The 20,107-nt window shown below is 41.7% G+C and overlaps 1 protein-coding gene across 1 annotated transcript in view; it reads left to right on the top strand.

The window, feature by feature from the left end:
• The window catches only part of Col19a1 (collagen type XIX alpha 1 chain), a 301,599-nt gene that overhangs the window by 229,102 nt on the left and 52,390 nt on the right, over positions 1-20,107 (top strand). Inside the window, exons 17-29 of the mRNA XM_052192819.1 lie at positions 950-991; positions 5,330-5,392; positions 9,315-9,350; positions 10,740-10,775; positions 10,871-10,924; positions 11,568-11,621; positions 13,315-13,368; positions 13,997-14,086; positions 14,741-14,785; positions 14,890-14,967; positions 18,615-18,650; positions 18,767-18,820; positions 18,906-18,959. Of these exons, the coding sequence (XP_052048779.1) occupies positions 950-991; positions 5,330-5,392; positions 9,315-9,350; positions 10,740-10,775; positions 10,871-10,924; positions 11,568-11,621; positions 13,315-13,368; positions 13,997-14,086; positions 14,741-14,785; positions 14,890-14,967; positions 18,615-18,650; positions 18,767-18,820; positions 18,906-18,959 (696 nt within the window). The remainder of the gene's footprint in view (positions 1-949; positions 992-5,329; positions 5,393-9,314; positions 9,351-10,739; positions 10,776-10,870; positions 10,925-11,567; positions 11,622-13,314; positions 13,369-13,996; positions 14,087-14,740; positions 14,786-14,889; positions 14,968-18,614; positions 18,651-18,766; positions 18,821-18,905; positions 18,960-20,107) is intronic.

Raw genomic sequence — 20,107 nt, 5'->3', positions numbered from 1 at the left:
TAGATAGACAAACAGATAGATAGATGGATGATTGATGATAGATTGGAAGATGATAGATGTATAGATAGATGATAGATGGATAGATAGATAGATAGATAGATAGATAGATAGATAGATAGATTGGTAGATGATAGATAGATGATACAGATTGATAGATGAAAGTAGTGATGATAGAGAATGATAATAGATAGATGATTGATAGGTAGATAAAAGTAGAGAATCATGATGATAGATAGATAGATAGATAGATAGATAGATAGATAGATAGTAGCACTAATAACTCATATGTGTCTACTATACAGTGTTCCAACCAGAAATTCTCTCTTCAAAACGATAAGAGGAGCCTTGAGTTCTCCCACTGCCTAACAGTGGTTCCAAAGCTCTTCTTGGTGTTTCCCATGTGTGAACAAGAGGACTCTGCTCATACCCAGAATTTCTCAGCTGAGCAGGCAAACTAGCAAGCCATACACCATGACTGTTAACACTGTATCTCAGAAACTTCTAATAAACATAAACAAAAATTATTTGACTAGGAAAATTATTCAGAAGACTTCCAAGAACACTCATAATTGTGCCAAGGTCCTAACAAACTCCCCCAATTACAATAGTACATATAGCAGAATTACACGTCTAGAAGCCAGAAGACTTCTGTCTTGTCATTCCTGTAGAGCTGGCTAATTGTCGTGGAGTTGTGGTGTTTCTCCTGGAAGGATCACCAAAAAACAAACAAACGAACAAACAAAAAACCAGACGGGGTCTCCAACGTTGGAAAGACTTAACAGGGTTAAATATTAATTATATCAACAGGAATAAAATGAGAAACACAAAAATGTCTGCCGAAGCATCAAACGTTGGTAAAATACTAACATTTGACTAGGAACTTTTCAAGACGGAATGCATTAAAAACAATTTTTTGTTGTTTGACTTTTTGTTGTCATTTTTTACTCAGGGAACTGGTGAACATGGAGCTAGTGGCCCCAAAGGAGAAAAGGTAATCCCGTGTTGTTGTTCTTTTTTTGGTGGTGGTGGTGGTGGTGGTTGTGGTGGTGATGTTCTCAGTTTCACCTATAGAGGCAGCAGTCCCCTTGAGTAGGAGCCTTACCTGCCTGCTGACCGGAATCTGGATGCTGCCCCGTTGGGGGCGCTACTGAGCAGGGGCGGGCCACAAGGGAAGGGACATGATAGAGAAATATGGTTAATAACAGTCCTTAAAGGCTAAAGATTTATACGATTTGAAGAAAAATCTTAATATAAAGGAAGTATTGTAGGAGCCAGAAGGGTCAAGGATCCCACAAGAAACATCACAGAATCAACTAACCTGGGCTCATAGAGGCTCTCAGAGACTGAACCACCAATCAGAGAGCTTCGCTGGGCCTAACGTAAGCCCATTGCACACACATTACAGTTGTGTAGCTTGGTTTTCTTATGAAACTCCTAACAGTGGGAGCACAGGCTGTCTGTCTCTGATGCCTGCCTTTGGGACCCTTTCGGCCTCTTGGGTTGCCCTGTCCAGCTTTAAGAGGAGAGGAGGTGCCTAGTCTTACTGCAATTTGATATGCCATGGTTGATTGATATCCATGGGAGATTACGGATATGGAGGGGGAGTGGATGGGAGTGGGGAGGGGGACGGAAGACTGCAGTCAGGCTGTTAAAAAATTAATTAGAGGCGGGTGGTGGTGGTGCACACCTGTAATCCCAGCACTCTGGGAGGCAGAGGCAGGAGGATTTCTGAGTTCGAGGCCAGCCTGGTCTACAGAGTGAGTTCCAGGACAGCCAGGGCTATACAGAGAAACCCTGTCTCAAAAAAAACCCCAAAAAATTAATTAGAAAGGAAGGAAGGAAGGAAGGAAGGAAGGAAGGAAGGAAGGAAGGAAGGAAGGAAGAAAGGGAAGGGAAGGAGTCCGAAGCCCTTGCAGGTAGCTAAAACCATATAAAGAAAGATCCAAATGGCAAAATTCCTGTGGATCAAGCTCACTGGTTTACTGTTCTTAAAACAAAGGATGTCATGGGAGTATTTTGTTTTGTTTTGGTGAGGTTTTGCACGGTAGTAGTCTAGCTAAGCAGTTATTTCAAAACGAGTTTTTAAGCTAAAACACCAATGTGCTTCTGTTACATTTTCCTCCTCCTCAGTTGGAAGTCCAGCTTTATTAGCTATAAAAGATGGCAGATTAACTTCTCTACAGAAAATATCACTTTATTCTAGTTTGATTGTAAAACCGTGATGACCTTGGACTGTGAATATGGCATGGTCAGAGGAAAAGTTTAAAAATAAAAAAAAAAAGCACATTAAACCTTCAGACAGGAATATGAAGGTCTGAAAATACTCTAAAGGCAGATGGCCTGTGAGAGCTTCCTTCCTTCATTTACCCAGTAAAAGTTCTCTTGATTGAGGGCACGATACTTTTCGACACAAGTCCAAGAAATATGACTTCTGTGCTTTATAAATCAGCACAGCCAATCTATTCAAAAGATTGTGTATCTCTCACCAGGAAAAATCGCTAAAAGATCATCTCAGCGGGAACAGTGAGTTCCTTATAGACTAGCCATTCGAGAAGAAAATTCTCCAGGATACATAAATAAAACTCCAACATTCTGAAAAACGATTTAAAAAATGATTCTATAGCAATCTGAGTCACTCCCGGGTCTTGGATTTTGAACAATGCTATTTCCTGTGAAGCAGCACCTTATAGAATCATATCCCAACCTCTCAACTGGATTGCATTTTAAGTAATGGCTATTGGACATATGCAGGCTGGGCGCACAGGGACACTAAGCACAGGACAATTGGACAGAGAAGTGGGGTGTGATATTCTTAAAGCATTTAAATGATGAGTTATTTCTTGGAACAAAACAGCTGGCTTCTGTGTTGCTCTCTTCATTAGCAAACATATGTCATTTAGAAATTCTTAAGACCTTGCTGATGAGAAATTTGATTCTGTAAAACAGGTGTATCTCAAACTCCAGGGACCATTCCTACCGCTTGGAATCTTTTTAATTGCTTCAGAATGTTAAGTGGAGTTAGAAAAAGCCGGGTGTGTATCTGTTCCATCTTACTACTCACATAAATGATTTGTCTAGAAGAGTCTACAGGGAACTTGATGCTGTGCATGATATCAATGTACCTATGAAAGCATTTTTTTTAAAATTATCATTAAGGAAGGAACAGCTCTGCCAATAAACCATGTATCAAGTCCACACAGAAAGCCTAAGTGTAGCAGTTGCTAGAAGGAAATCAACTCTATACACACGTCCATTTCCTGTGTGTTCTTGATCAATCACTTGGCTTCTTGGACCTGTGTCTTTCACGGTGAAGATGTAAACTCCTCAGTGGGTCTCTGTGTATGCTTGTGATATGATTAGGGGTTCAAAACCCTGCCTGCACACAGAAGCACCAGGAAAGGGTCCTGGAATGCCTGTCCCTGAGCCCATGCACAGGGACTCCGAGGAGAGGGAGACCAGTATCTCTGTTCCTTAAATACATGTGAGGTGACGCGGACCTTCAGTTGTGGCTGGGAACCACTGAAGGACTGAGCAAGCAGTAGCTTTGGGTTCAAACGCTGGCTATGTCACCTTGGGAAGCCACCTCCTTACCCTCGACATCAGGTTCCCAGTATGTAAAGCGAACATAATCATCTATGGGAAGAATTGATGGAAGGATTAAAGACTAACAAGATGAACTTTCCTGGAGGCACAATTCTCAATGCAAATTAGGCTGTCTATAAACACCCGTTTTTCTTGTTCGCTTTACACCTTCAACTCGGGAGTTCTCATTTAGCTCTGAATGAGCCACTTCCATCCTCCCTGCTTTGTCTCCTTCTTTGCATCCCTCCCCATAATTCTGAAGGGAGGAGACCTGAGTTGGAAGGTAGAATAAACGATTTAACTAACAGTATTTTTTTAAATCTTTTATTTTGAACAGATGTGTATTCATAAGTAATTTCTAGCCCCTTCACTTGCTTTCTGTTTCTGCTAAAGTAGATGAGTCTCCTTGTTGGGTATTATTTCTTGATGCCTATATAATGGGGACAATACCACACACCTGACAGATAACGTGAAGGTCACTTTAGAGCTTTACAAACCTAAAGTGGTCACTGTGTTCTCTACCTTCCTACATTATACAGAATTTACTATCTTTAGAAGAAAAATTAAAAAAAAAAATCACCTCCAATGTAGAAAAGTATACCCGGGAATATACAAAGATATATTTTGCTAGCATCAAACCATATGTCAGGGCTGTTGGGAAGATGGCTCAGAAGCTGAGAGCCCTTGTTGCCCTTACTAAGGATTCAAAGTTAGTTTCCAGAATCCCCAGGAGCAGCTCATAACTGCCTGTAACTCTAACTCCTAAGCATATCACATCCTCTTCTGGCCTTCTGGGCTACTTGCACACGTGGCTCACATATAGACAAAGGAAATAAATATTTAAGGAAATACAGCTAGCACACTTTAAATGTCATAACCATTGCCTCAAAGAACTTATTCATTCCTAAGCTTAAAATTCAAAGGCGCCCAGAGAAAAGGCTAGGAATTAAAATGATATATACCTGTAGATACTTGTAAATATTGTTTTATAAAATTCACCTCAGGCTAGAAGAAAAATGGTCAGAACTACCTGTGGTCTAGGGCTATGTTTAACTTAAGAATTAAGCATTTGTTTGGGGATGCTGATAAATACTTTAAAAAACAAAATCCAGTGCTACAGCTCTGATGTCTGGTCACGATGTCACTTCCGCCTACAAGGAAGCTCTCTCCAACTACAGTTTCTAAAAATACCCTTTCTATATCACATACAAATCCCTCTTCAAGGTTTTTGACCAGCACATCTTAGACATTTCTAAACTGCTGCTGTCACCAAGTCAGCAAGAGTGTCATCTTTGTCCACAGTCTTCATCTACGCCTCAAGAGAAACACGGAGGACAGCTGACAGACTCATTTTTCTTTCTGTGATCACCGCCTCCTCCCGCCTCCACACACATATAAAATAAGGAATAAGTCCTCAGAAGAAAACCAGAGCAGGCTGTTGTGTCATTTAAATACAAAAATAAATAAATAATAGTTAGGGTACACCAGAACAAACCTATCATTCTTTTCTCCTCTAGTATGTCCTGTCCTTGAAAAGTGATTAACATTGTTCCACATTAATTTTAAATGTCCTAATGAAATGTTATGGATTTCTGGAAGGCCTAAGGCGTGGAGGAGAGTGAAGACACTCTGATTAGGAAGACAGCCCGACTAGAGTCAGATCTGCACGGAGGCCCTGAATGTGGTGGCATTCTGTGGGATAGGGGACGTTTCTCTGCACTCAAGCACTTCTGCTTTGTCTTGACAGGGAGACACGGGGCTGCCTGGATTTCCAGGGTCTGTTGGCCCTAAAGGACACAAAGGAGAACCTGTAAGTATTTTGGCTTTGAGAGAAGAGGAAGAAAAAAAATGGATGAAAAATTAAAAATATTTTCCCAAACTAGCCCCAATTTCATGGTTTTTAAAAATTCTAATACTCTGAACAGCATTGTACAGGCAAGTACACACCTTGCCATACACAAGACCCTCTCTATGTTAAGTCTCTTAACTCATATAAAAAGTCTCCATGAGGTAGCCCATTCTGTACACAGGTTAAGCTGGTTCCGGATTCCGGGCTCTGAAATGATTAAGTTGCCTGGTTATGACTAAATACCATATCTAAAATGAAAAAACACAATCAATATATCAAGACTGGTACAAATTTATCTTTAAAATTGAAAATGTCTCTCTCCCCCTTCTCTCTCCCCCTCCCTTCCTCCCTCTCTCTCCCTCCCTCCCCCTCCCTCCCTCCTTCTTCTTCTTCTTCTTCTTCTTCTTCTTCTTCTTCTTCTTCTTCTTCTTCTTCTTCTCTCTCTCTCTCTCTCTCTCTCTCTCTCTCTCTCTCTCTCTCTCTCTCTCTCTCTCTCCCTCTCTCTCTCTCTCCTCAAACAATAGCAATACACCTCTGAAATTATTTTCCTTCCTGTTTTCTGTGAGATCAAAGTGACTTCACAAGCTACCTTCTAATATTACTGTGACTGGTTTCTTGGAAAACTTTTCTTTGAGTGGAAAAGAAAAAAAAGACAAAGAGGAAAGAAAACCCATACCACATCATTTAGATTCAAATAGAACCACTGAAAAACTGCAGAAGTGTGTGTGTGTGTGTGTGTGTGTGTGTGTGTGTGTTATGTGTGTGTGTGTTCTTGAACCTGCAGCTCAACAATTTGGCAAGCCTAACTAGTCAGCAGCCTCTAGGAATCCTGCTGTCTCTACCTCCCCCAGCCCTTGGATGGCAAGTAAACATAAGTTCTGTGAATGGAACTCATTCTTGCAAAAAAAAAAAAAAAAAAGAAAAGTCAGAATTAGCATGCATGTCGTCATTATAGTAAACTCTGGCACACTTTTGGAAGTTGCTTTCACTTATATTCCAGAGTGAGCTGAGGATGTGGGTTTATTGGGGATGAGGGATGGGGAGGTCACTAAAATGCTCCAGTGACAAACAGAAGCAACAGGAAGAGCATTCAGTGCTACCAAGTTGACCCCCTCCTCTGCTTCTGCTTCACGTCAACACCTTCAACAGAACCAGTAATTGTCTCTGGCAGCTTTAAAATCGCCAACACGCCAATGGACACTGGTTATTGACCTTCTGGTCCTGTATCATCCATGTCCTGTCCAGGCCTTCCTAAGAACTTTTAACGGTGTCCTCTAGCTGAGGATTTCAAAGGGTCTGGGAACTATTGTGGGGTTCCTCCCACTGCTCCCCCACTCCCATGAGCCACTCGCACCCTTCCTAACCTCTCCTTGGGCTCTCCACTATCTCCTGGCCCAATGATACACGCCTCCATTTTAACTTGACACCATGGGAGATGTGACAAATAAGACACGGAGCAGAAAAGAACTTTCCGTCCACACCTGCTATACTCTAAACAAGAGCGCGGCCTTGAAGCCTGAGATACCTAACTCAAGAGTTCCTGGTGGCGCCTGGAAGCCTGTGTTTCCCACTTGTGACATTAGTGTTGCTCCAGCATCATTGAGGGTTGGAGTAGAGCGTCCTTTCTAGGCATGAGAGGTCGTTCTCTTCTTAATACACTCCCTCTGGCTTTCTCTCCTGCCTTCGGTGTTCATGGGGAGCCTGGCTGCCCATTTGGGCCAATCTTAGTCTTGGCCTTTTTATTCAGCAGAAATAACTTTTGGGGTTGAAGAGATGGGTCAGTGGTTCAAAGCACTGGCTAGTCTTCCCAAGGACTAAGGTTCAATTCCCAGCACACAGAAAGTGGTAACAACCATCTGTAACTTCAGCTCCAAGGGATCTGATGTCATATTATGATCACCATGGGTACCATACACACATACGGTGCACAGGCACATATACGGGCAAAACAGCAATGCACAAAATGTAATAGGTAAGGAAAGGGGAACTCTGAAACTTAAAATGGCTACCCCAGGTAGTATTCAAGGGAAAGAAGACTAAATAACAAGCCTGTGCTTAGCCAGAACCCCACAACTCTATCAGTCAATGTAGATTTTGAGCCAGGTCTGAAGGTCTAGACCTTCTGGGCATGTGGCTGGAGGATCACAAGTTTGAACAGCTTGGGATGCGGAGTGAGTTCAAGCCCAAGTTTGGCAACTTAATTAAATCTTATCGCAAAACTAAAAAGCAAAATGAGAGGCCTCAGGACACAGCTCCTCATTAAAGCATTACCCTGTATTAATTCCCAAGGAGAGGGGGATTGAGCGTGGATTTTGAGCATGCTGTGACTCTGACAAGACTACTAAGACCTAAGAGCAAGCAGAGGCAGAAGCAGCAGAGCCCACTGTGAGTGCTTCTATTAACCTTAATAGTTAATCATGTGCATAATTCTAGAACCAAAATCTGAAAAGCTAGAATATAGACAAGGCCCTGATCTAACGTGTAAAAATTAGCCCATAATAAAAGATGAAATCCCGTTAGGTAGATAATAGTTTGTATGGTCAGACCAAGAAACAGATATGTTGCTTAGCCGAGGGAAAGTTAGCCCTCACTCGCTCTATAGAGGCAGCTCAGTTCACTAGGAAGAGATGGGTATTCGAATCCCTACATAGTCAGCCATCAAGGCAATTTGAGTCCCACAGCTTCATCCTTGGGTACACGCAACCTCCATCACCACTGGAGAGGAAGTGAGACTGACCGAAGAATCATGAGGGAGCCTCTCACCATCTCTCCTTGCAGGCAGCTCCTGCCATCTCTGATTACAGCTCACTGCCAGCGTTAGGTACTTATCCCAATAAGATTACAAAACAGCTAGAGAATGTAGGAAAGGTGACCCACGGTGCATCACGCGCAGCACATGGGAATCTCAAAGACAGGCTTTCAATAATCACCCCCTGGCCCTGCCCCGAATGAGGTATCCAAGAGAATAGCAGTCCCATAATGATGCTTCTTACATGTCTCTTGATTTTCAGACATGAAAGAACTCTTTAAAGTTTATAGTTTCTGTCTTATTGGACATTCACTCAATTCAAATAATAAATGAATCTCATTTTAAAATCAAAGTAGGCAGATGGAAACAAAGACTGACCTTAAAATCAGGCTGCCCAGGTTTTATATAAATCATTCTACTTTTCTGTGCCTCAGTTTCCTCAACTGCATATGACTATACTAAGAGCAAATTCTCACTGACACCTGAGGTTAACTACAGTGCGTGTGTGTGTCTTTCTGTGCGCATGCATGCATGCATGTGCACACATTTGTGTGTGTGTGTGTACGCCTGTGTGTGTGTGTGTGTGTGTGTGTGTGTGTGTGTGTGTGTAAGACATGAAGGTTGGTAACATAGTGACATTTGGGAGAGTACCAGTCAGAGGAGTTTATTCCTCAAATCTATCTTTCCAGTGAACCTCATCCCTAACCCCAAGAGCCACCAACATCAGTTCCACCCACTTGTACTGTTTATCCAGTAATTAAGCTCTTTGTGTCATTTTCATTAGATCACAACAGACACTTTAGTGAGCATCCTTAAAATACTGCTTCTGTGTGTTTAAATGCACAGCTCACCCAGGTGGGGAATCGAGTGCATCCCTGCTATCTGACAGTCACCCACACCCATTCCCTCCACTTTCAGATGAGTGTCTTCGCCTTCATTTCCCAATCAGAAGCTTTAGCCTTGGGCATCGTTTCAATCTGACTGCTATTGGGCGCCTCAGCCTAGTATTAAAGTGCTTAGCTCCGTGCTCATTTGGGACCACGGAAGGAATCTGTAAATTAATTCTCACTTGCCCCTGTCTGAGTTGATTTCTAAGTGTTTCTAATTGATTCTGTTTTCTGCCCATTTTCCTAGGGGGACCCTTTAACAAAAGGTGAAAAGGGAGATAGAGTAAGTAGGTGTTTATCACTGTCTTGGGTTTTCTGTTTCATTGATTTTTCTCTCCATTTTGTTGTCTGGCGTCTAATATATTTGATAAAGTAAGTTTCCTGAAGATTGTACTTTCTTCTGTGTTTTTTTTTTCTTTACTCTTATTTTTATTCCTTGATAGGTGCTTCCATGTGATAACATTTGAACATCTGACTTGGGTTTTACTGGCTTTCTTTTGTATTTGTATTTTTATACAAATACATTTATTGAGGGGGGAAGCGGTATTCATACGCCACATTGAGTATATGCCTTGGTATGTCTGTGATGGTCAGGGACAACTTGTGGGAGCCTGTTCTCTCCTTCTGCCTTGTGGGTCCTGAGGACTAAATTCAGATCTTCAGGCTCAGCAGCAGCTAACTGCCTTTACCCTCTTGAGTCTTTAGCCTATGTTATTCCCGCGACTGCATGGGGGTGAGGTGGGGATGCCACTATTTTGGTCAATATTTGAAGCAATCTCTATTAAGTATGAAGTACTAACCGAGAGATAGACTTTAATCATGTCCACTCCCTGGAATTTCCCAGCTGAGTGGCCCCAAGTTTTTCAAGGACAGAACTCATAGGCTACCATACCTTCCCATGAGGCTTTGTTATTTTCCAAGAACTACAACTCCCAGCATTCCAGGGAATTACCTGGTCCTTGGGCAGGTGGGGCTTAGAAGGCTAATTTTGGTTATTAAAACTGGCTATCAGTGGGTAAGCCTCAATATCATAAAAGTTATCAAGTAAGAATATATAAACTACAAAACAGGCAATGCAGGTTTTCAGAAAATTTGTTATGACACGAATTGAATTTTCAAGTAAGCCATGGAAAATAAGAACATACCTTGTTATTTCATATAATCTCTTTTTTGTTGTTTTTATTAAGCACCTGGGAGCTTTTTATTAAGCACCAGTATACATCTCTTTATTCTTCTTTATTCAATATTATAATATATTATAATAGGTATAATATATAATATATACATTATTATATTATAGAATAAATTATAGGTATATATTATATAACATATATACTACATAATGTGTATATGTGTGTGTATCTATATCTATATCTATATATTCTATCAGTCTATTCTATCCTGACTCATATCTGAGGTTGGTGATACTTTGGTGGTAAATGAGGCTTTGCTGATGTGTCATGACATCACATGAAGAAAAGAAATGAGGTGTTCTGTTACTTACTAGCAACAAGGATTCTGAATGTTTTAGGGTGAGCATTGTTTGATTGCATTGCTTCCATAATGTCCCCATTTGTTATGTGTTAACTGGTAGAAAGTCAATTAAAGGATCAAGATGTCTGACCCCATCTGGATTCAGGAATGAACCATATGGTGATTGTTTTATTTACAGGGAGAACCTGGCCTATTAGGACCACAGGGAATAAAGGTAATCTGGAATTTTTGCTCAGTCACAGTTGCAACTGTAACAAGATGGTAAAATTAATAGTAACATCTAACTTTCCTTTCCACTCATGCATTTAGGGGGAACCCGGAGATCCCGGTCCTCCCGGTGTAATCGGAAGCCCGGGACTAAAGGTATGCACATCATAAATAAATGTGTGTCAGAAGTCACGATTTGGAAATAATGCGAGAATTACAGCCATCCTGCATTCAAAAAAGCTTTGGTGTGCCACTCACTTTCATCAAGATGCTCTCGGGAACTTTATCTCGTTTCCATGGTGACCCCCCACCCCACTGGCCACAATTATTACAAACATAGAAGCTAGGCCTTTTGGTATACAATGGGATTTTAAAATTCATTTTCAGAGCAAATTCACAATAGCATCCATAAAAGCTTTAAGAGTAAACAATGTCAGTTAAATTTACATCCCTGTGCCACGTTCCGAACAGGAAGAGGATTTGAGATCTATTTCTTCACTAAAATTATGCATCCCTGTGATGCTTGAGTTTCCCAGGGGAAATTCTACAGGAGTGTCTAAAGATAAAGCAGTTGGGGAACGTGTGGGGGAGACTTGAGTGGAATGATCCAAGGCAGTGCTTTGGGCTGGTTACCCCATTATCACCTGCTGGTAAAACAGACCCATTAAGGAAACATCTCAGAACTATAAGCTCTGAGTTAAAAGTCTATCTCTTCCCGATAAAAGTTTGTTGTATTTCACCAATATTCAGATACAATCTAGTTTTGAAAGCTTAAACTATATGCCATCTTCTATTTTAGGGTCAGCAAGGACCTGCTGGTTCCATGGGGCCCAGAGGACCACCAGGAGATGTTGTATGTATTGTATCATCACTATTTTGAACTAAAATTGATGTCAGTTAATGAGCTGATTATGCTACATTTCCCCCAAGCCATAGGACAACCCCACTATCCAATTGATCACCTCTAATGCCAGGGGCTACTGGGGAGTCCATTGAAGTAGATCTGAATAAACCAATCTTGGAAATTGAAGATAGCTTACTATAGAATATAGGAAACCAGGATTATCGAAAGAAATAAGAGGAAACAAAAGAAGACAGCAAATGTTTCCAAATTACATTCATAGTCTTGAATTCAAATATCCATTTTCATGCTATATGATACGCTCTCTCTGTGTGTATCTCTCTCTCTCCCTCTCCTCTCTCTCTCTCTCTCTCTCTCTCTCTCTCTCTCTCTCTCTCTCTCTCTCTCTCTCTCTCTCTGTCTCTCTTTCTCTCTCTCTCTCCACATTTTTCTACCCCTTGGATAATCTCCTAGCCTCCCTTATGGGAACTGAAAGCTAACCATCAAATAATAGATCAAAATGGATAAAATTCCTGGTTTCAGCTCTCAGTGACTATCTGCCCATGACTAGGATTCTAGTTGAGCAGACTTAATATCTGCCCTCTTTCCACCGTTTTGGGAGAGGCACTATGACTTCTTTCCTTGCTCTCAACCTTACTGCCTGAGCCTCCTAGAGGCTACTGGTTGACCCTCCTAGTGGGCTTGCTAATCTGAACACCTGGCCCATAGGAAATGTTTTTTTTTAATCCCTCCTTCTCTTAGCTAGGGTTTTACTCCTGTGAACAGATATCATGACCAAGACAACGCTTATATTGGGACAGTATTTCATTGGGGCTGGCTTACAGAGTCCATTATCATCACGGTAGGAAGCATGGCAGCATCCAGGAAGACATGGTACTAAAGCAGGAGCTGGAAGTTCTGCCTCTTGATCCAACTGTCTTCTAGGCAGCTAGGAGGAGGGTCTCAAAGCCCATGCCCAAAGGGACACTTCCTCCAACAAGGTCCCATCTCCTCCAACAAGCACCTCTCCCTGGACCAAGCATATTCAAACCACTACACTCCTGCAAGCCAGTATTGGACCACTTCAGGGATACTTTGTGGAAAGACACCATAAAAAGAGAGAGGATGTTAATAACACATGAAATACTCTGGTTAGACTGTGCTGTCAGTACCAAAGGAATGAAAAGAGAATAGAAGCCGGGCGGTGGTGGCACACACCTGTAACCCCAGGACTTGGGAGGCAGAGGCAGGTGGATTTTTGAGTTCGAGGCCAGCCTGGTCTACAGAGTGAGTTCCAGGACAGCCAGGACTACACAGAGAAATCCTGTCTCAGAGAGAGAGAGAGAGAGAGAGAGAGAGAGAGAGAGGAGAATCAACCGGAAAAGAGCCCCTGTGCAAAAGCATAATAAAAATATTTTGACATTTTTAGTTGGGCTGTAGTGCTTGCTCCAAGCCCTTGCCATCCCACCCGCTTCTTAGTAACTATATAGGTGGCCATTTTCAATCCCCCTTTTCTATTTCCCATTATGGCTGTTGACTTCACTTGAGACAAGCCACGCATATCTCCGAACAATACTTCCCCTAAGGCTAAATCAACATTACCTTGTATATAGATGTTAACATCCAATTTTCTTACAAAGGTAAATGGCTATTACATTTAGAGAGGTTCTAACTGCTCGTTTTCTTTCATTTTTGTATTTTCTAGGGACTGCCAGGAGAACATGGTATCCCAGGGAAACAAGGCATTAAGGGAGAAAAGGTAGAGCTTCGGTTTTATTTTTGTATATTAAATTAGTAGATAGAAAGAAAAAAAGACAAAGATTCTAATGTCGTGGATGAAGCAAAAGATTGCAAGGCTTCAGCATCCCAGGGTCTATCAGTACAGGCGACAGACGTTCATGCAAACTGTGTCATGGTGTCCCTGATGTCATGCATGATTGCAGTGATGGAGCACAGAAACTTCAGATGAGACAATGAGCTAACCTAGAATTGGAGCTATTAGGGCTGAGGTCAAGTTGTAGATTTTCAGAAGTCTCGTAGTCTTTTACTACCTGTTTCTGGATATGTCATATGTATATTAATATTGTACCACTCTCAGGAAATAATAAGGCATTTTGATCATCTCAAAAACTTCATGAATAAACACTCTTTTTGTTCCTGTGTTTACATGCAAGTCAGTGTTCCCTAGTACTGCTAAACTTTGTGTAGCAGAACTCACGTCAGAATCTGAATGTGTCTAAGATATCAAGTAGGATGCCCAGAGTGAGCCAGGAGTTGGTCAAGGCATCAGAGGGGCTGAACATCGGAAGAACTGGAAACTACTGTCTCCCAACTTCCTGATATGAACTTCAACAGAAAAAGAAAGCATTGTGTCTTGTTTCCCACAGGGAGATCCGGGTGGAAGGCTAGGTCCTCCTGGACTTCCAGGTCCGAAGGGAGATGCTGGGCCTCCAGGGATAAGTCTGCCAGGGAAACCAGTAAGTACATCCCCGTTACTAGGAGTGTCCCTGAGCATTCATCCACTGCTGGTTCTGGGCCCCCAGTTTGTCTTACACCTTAGCACAGAAAGATAAACCATGTTGGATGTTTCCTGTAAGCTGAAAGGTCACTAGGACAGAAGATAAGGAAGCACACAACATTTTATATATCATCTGAGATGTTTCAAAGGTGTCAAGACTTTGTGTGCTGACTTCTGAGCAATCTATAGAACAAATGCTCCACATCGTCTTCCCAGAGGTTTAAGTCCTAACCACAGACCATTACTCATAGAAAGTGTGTGTGATCCACGCTCTGCTCAGGACACTGGAAAGTGTATCACCTGAAAACCTGAAAGGCAATATACTCATTCGATTTACCCATTTTCCAAGCCCTCTTTCTCCCATTATATCAACAACTAACAGTGATGATTCTGAAGATTAGATGTTTAATTTCATAGATAAAACCTTTTCTATTTTAAGCTAATTATTAAAAATCTCTAACCTTGTAAAAAATAGTCCCTCTATATTTAATAAGAGGTTTGTTTGAGGAAAAATGAAGGCTAGTGAATGAATCATGGTTTTGAATTATGACTTCAAAATTTTTAATTATTTAGAAAAAGAAATGTAGTCATCTTGCTTTTTTTTTCCTTTTAGGGGTTAGATGGAAATCCAGGAGTACCTGGTCCACGTGGGCCAAAGGTATATGAATTTCAAAGCTAATTTTAAAAGAATTAATAGCTAAGAAAAAATAATAAATGCACCTGTCTTGTGCCTCAAATTAATTAGAGCATTCGGTTTCACAGGGTGAAAGAGGGCTGCCAGGGATCCACGGTTCCCCTGGAGACAAAGGCCCACCAGGGGTAGGAATCCCTGGTAGAACAGTAAGTAATTTTCAGACATTTGTTGAAACCCATTGCTTGTGTTATGTGTTCACTCTTATTTAGTGCATTCCTCAAAATCTTACATAAAACAGTAAGCTGAAGAAAAGAAATAGAAGACTTACAAATAAAATAGGAGGAATTCAAACCATGCCTGTTGAGACACAACTGAATCCTGTGCTTAAAAGACCCTGAAGACATTGCTAGAAAACTTTTAGAGCTGAAAAACATTTTCATCAACAAATATACAACAACATCAACAGAACACAACATAAGCATTAAATGTAGCAGCCTCACTATATAGTATGAAGAAACTTGACAAGAAAGATCAGGGGAGAAAATTTCACTCAGTTAGTCATGGGGTAGGGACTTCCTAAAACTAAAAGAGGTCAGAAACATGCTCAATGGAAACTTGAAGATACAGAAGGAGACATCAGGGGTTGGGGACATCTCTGATGCTCATAAACTGGCAGAATTAATGCAATGAGAATGTCAATATTACCAAAAGCCATCCCATGGATTCATTGTAATCACCATCAAAATTGTAATGATGTTCTTTACAAAACCAGGATAAGCACTGGTAAAGTGCATATGGAAACAAGAAAGACCCTGAACAGCAAAAGCAATCCTAAGCAGAAAGAGCAGTTCTAGAAATATCGTAACACCTGATCTCAACCTATACTTCAGAGCCATGGTGTTAAGGCAGTGTGGTTCTGCCACACAAGCAGACATGTAGGCCAAGGGAATAGAATAGAAGACAGGAAATCACACTGCCACAGACACCTAAATTTTGAAAAAATAAAAAAGAGTCAAAATATTCATTGGACTCAAAGCTTCTTCAACACATGGCGCTGGGAAAAACAGATCCTGACATAGAAGAAAGCAAATACAGCCCATGTCACCTACACTGAAGAAAGTCATTCGGAATGAATCGAGAGCTTTAATATAAAATGGGAGAGCACTAGAGGACGCATTAGAAAACTCTTTGAGATACACGTATAGGCAAAAACGTTCTGGAGAGAAATACAGTAGCATAGAAAATAAAAAATTGACAATGAGGAAAATATGAAACTAAGAAGCCTCTACCCAGCAAAGGAAACAACCAGCAGGCTGTATAGACAGCCTACAGAATGACAAAGATTGCATTTTAAAAAAAACCCTGCAAAAGTTGAAAGCCTAAATAAATAAAATTCTCTAAATTGCTCAATCAATAATGGGCTAATGAACTAAATAGTTGTTAAAAGATGAAACACAATAACCGATAGATAAAGTGTCTGACATCCTGATCCATCAAGGAAATACAAGTTAAAGCTGCTTTCAGGGGAACTGGAGAGACGAATCACTAGCTAAGAGCTTGTACTGTGTGAGCCTCCACAGGAAACGACTTCCGTTCCCAGCACACACATCAGGCAACTTACAACATCCTGTAACTCCAGCTCCAGAGGCATCCAACACCAAGACCCCCATACACGTGCACATGCATCACACGTATGTACACGGACACACAGACATGACTACAAATAAAATAAATGGCTTTTTAAAATAGCTTTCAGACTCCATCTCTCTTTAGTCAAAAAGCTACCATCATGACAAATGACAAGTATTGATAACAATATGAGGAAAATGTAATTCTTATCTACAACTGGTACAGATGCAAACTGCTACAATGTCAACAGAAAGCTGAAAATAGAACTGCAGCATGGCCCAGCTGTATCACTCTTGAGCACGTATCAAAAGCATTCTAGCTCAGTGTTCCACAAAGAGACTGGCACATCCCTGTCTCAATACGTAAAGAAAATGTGGTATGCACCCCACAAGAGAATTTTGTTCATTCCATAAAGGAAAAGAAAATCATGACATTTGCCAGAAAATGCATTCAATGAGAAATAATTCTATTGAATGAAATAATCCAGGCTCAGAAAGACAAAGAGTGCACATTTTCTCTCTGTGGGGAGCTGTGTGTGTGTGTGTGTGAGTGTGTGTGTGTGTGTGTGTGTGTGTGTGTAAGTAGGCATGAAAACATGAAGGGGAAGAAAAGATCATAATGAGGAGAGGCAGAGATAAAAGATAGGATAATGAGATACATCTGACAGGAAGCAGGAGGGGTCTCTTTTTAAAAATTTTTTTATTCGATATATTTTTATTTACATTTCAAATGATTTCCCCTTTCCTGGCTCCCGACTCCCCGAAAGTCCCATAAGCCCTCTTCCCTCCCCCTGTTCCCCCATCTACCCCTTTCCCACTTCCCTGTTCTGGTATTCCTCTACACTGCTGCACTGAGCCTTTCCAGAACCAGGGGCCACTCCTCCGTTCTTCTTGGACATCATTTGATGTGTGGATTATGTCTTATGGTGAGAAAGGAGACCACCAAGAAGAAAATGGGCTGGAAGAGGGCAGTGGGGAAGGGAAGCAGATAAGGGCCACCTGTCTATGAAAATGCCATAATGGAACCCATTTCTGTATACACTACCTTGAAAAGAGGATAAAACATTGTATTGAGAACTCACTACAGAGGTAGCACGTTTATAGAGGGGAAACACAATTGAAAGGCAACAAAGAGCTTGGATAATAGCAGTGCTGTGAATATTTTTTTAAAGAAGATAAGAAACCAAGGAAACACTGATGTCAACAGTTTAGAAGAAAAAAATTAAAAAATAAATAAAAACGACACTCACTTTGTAGCCTGGCTGGCCTAAAACTCACTACATAAATCAGGATGATCTAGAACTCACAGAGAACTACCTGCCTGCCAGTGCTTCCTGAGTGCTAAGTTAAAAGCTGTGCCACCACAGGTGTCCTGACTGCCTCGAACCTCACTCGACTATACGCTCCCCAGTATTTGAGAAGTAGCCATCTTCTCCCTCCAATGAACACAGGTGGGGGTTGTTTCTAAAGAGGAAACTGAGGGTCGCATGGGTCTGACCCAGGTCCTCTGTGCGAGTCATGACTGTTAGCTTGGTGGCTTGGTGCGAGTCATGACTGCTAGCTCGGTGTTTTGCTGGACTCCTAACAGTGGACGCGGGTGTGTCTGGACTCTTTGGCCTGCTCTTGAGACATTGCTCCTGCTATTGGGTCGCCTTGCCCAGCCTTCATATTGTATCTTGTTTTGTCACGTTGTTGTCCCTTGGAGGCTTGCTCTTTGCTGAAGAGGAAATGGGGGAGGGATGGATGAGAGAGAGGGGAGGTGAGAGGGAGCTGGGAGGAGTGGAGGGAGGGGTAACTGTGATCAGAATGTATTGTATGAGAGACCCATCTATTTCTAATTAAATAGACAAATACATAAATAGACAAACAAATAGCAAGAGCCAATGAAGAAAGGAAAGAAGGCTCAGGCCTTTGAGACCTGTGGGCAGTTGGTTTCAGATCTGGTAGGATTTAAACACGTGGCTTGCACACTTCTGTGTATGCAGCAGCATCGTGGAGAGAAAGAAACATCTGAACATGCAAACAAAGTCTCATACATCTAGCCTCGGATATTTGGTCGTTTAACCACTGCTTGACGTCATGATGACCTTTCTAGAAACCATGTGCAGGGTTTCCTGAGCTTTCAGATTACTCAAGCGTGAAACCCTGTGGCTCTGCTCGTAAGCAGAGGAGCGTTTGTGGATCATCCTGATAGAATCTGGATAATTCTCTCTCATTTTATCCAGGGCTCCCAAGGACCAACCGGAGAACCAGGTATTCAGGTACGTGACTTCATTAAGTTTTTCAACAAAGCAAGTTTAGTTTTCTTGATCGCTGGAAATTACTGGAAAAAAAAAAAAAAAACGTTCCTAAGCAATGTTAAATTTTTCCCCACTAGGGTCCTCGAGGACTGCCTGGATTGCCAGGAACTCCAGGGATGCCAGGGAATGACGTAAGGACGTTTCTCCAACTCCCATCCCACATCTGTTTTAATTTGTTTGAACTTGCAGAGGTTTTAATGTTTCCTCTGTTTCTAGGGAGCTCCAGGGAAAGATGGAAAACCAGGCCTTCCAGGCCCCCCAGGTGACCCGGTACGTAGACAGGCTTTGCCTGATTTGTGTATCTTTAATGTACCCAGAAGCCAAACAGCCTACCAAGCAAATTCTGCTGTCCAAACTAATTACAATGTTCCGTGTCTGCTTGGTGATTTTGTTTATCCCCATCATTTTGTAAAGGAGAAAAAAATTCAAGCTGGGTCAGCATTATTGTGTGTGTGTGTGTGTGTGTGTATGTGTGTGTGTGTGTGTGTGTGTGTGATGAATACTTATTTCCTAAGGGTATAATTCAGCTGTACAATTTTGCCCCAGGCTGAGCCTTAGCGTTTAATGTCTTTGTTCCATGGGAAATTGGGATAAAATAGATAGCTATAATTTCTGTTCTTCCTAATGCTCGTGAGTAAACGAATTTCATTTTCTAAATGAAGGTTTTCAGGTGAGTTACCTCCAACATGGTGCATCTCCGCTGATGGGGTGCCTCTGAACAGATGAGATGATTAAATTATGAAAATTGGATTGAAAAATCACAGAAAACGCATTAAGTTACTAACCGTGTGTTACATAGTTTTATCTCAGGTTAAACCTTGCCGTGAGTGACAGTAAATCCCTTTAAACAGCCTCTGCCACAGCACTTAAATTTTCGAGAGGCCCATATGGCACATGGCATTGTATTAAGAGTCTTGGATAATAAAATCCGAATCTGCCCTCTTGCTGGGTTCACGGATCCCCTGGGCTCCCATACCGCTTGCACCTCGGAGCCTTCGGTAAACAGCAGCGTCATCCGCCTTCCCTGAGCTCCATCACTGAATCCTGTGTGCCTCACCACAGATCCTGCAGACTGACGACACACAGCTTCTTACAGCGCTTCTCTCTGAAAGGACATTTTAAGACCTGTAGTGCAAACACAGCCCATGTTCCCCGGGGAGTCTGTCTTGTCCCTCTGAAGTCTCTTCTGAACTTCTGTAAGAGCTAACTTTAAGACAGATTCTCCCCGCCATCCACCTACCTCTCCATAGCCATGTACTCCTCTCCATGTACTTGGTGAAGGAGTGATTGCCTTTTAACAAATGGTTTTACTTTTAAACATCACTTGAAACCAACAGCCTAGGGAAACGCACAGAGGTTGCCAGGTCATGAAGCTACTACAGATCACAGAGGAATGAGCAAAGAATGATAAAGGCAAG

Source organism: Apodemus sylvaticus, chromosome 9 (assembly GCF_947179515.1).
Source record: "Apodemus sylvaticus chromosome 9, mApoSyl1.1, whole genome shotgun sequence".
Taxonomy (NCBI): Eukaryota; Metazoa; Chordata; class Mammalia; order Rodentia; family Muridae; genus Apodemus; species Apodemus sylvaticus.
The sequence above is the reverse complement of the archived record's forward strand: the minus strand, read 5'-3'. Positions and strand labels throughout refer to the sequence as shown.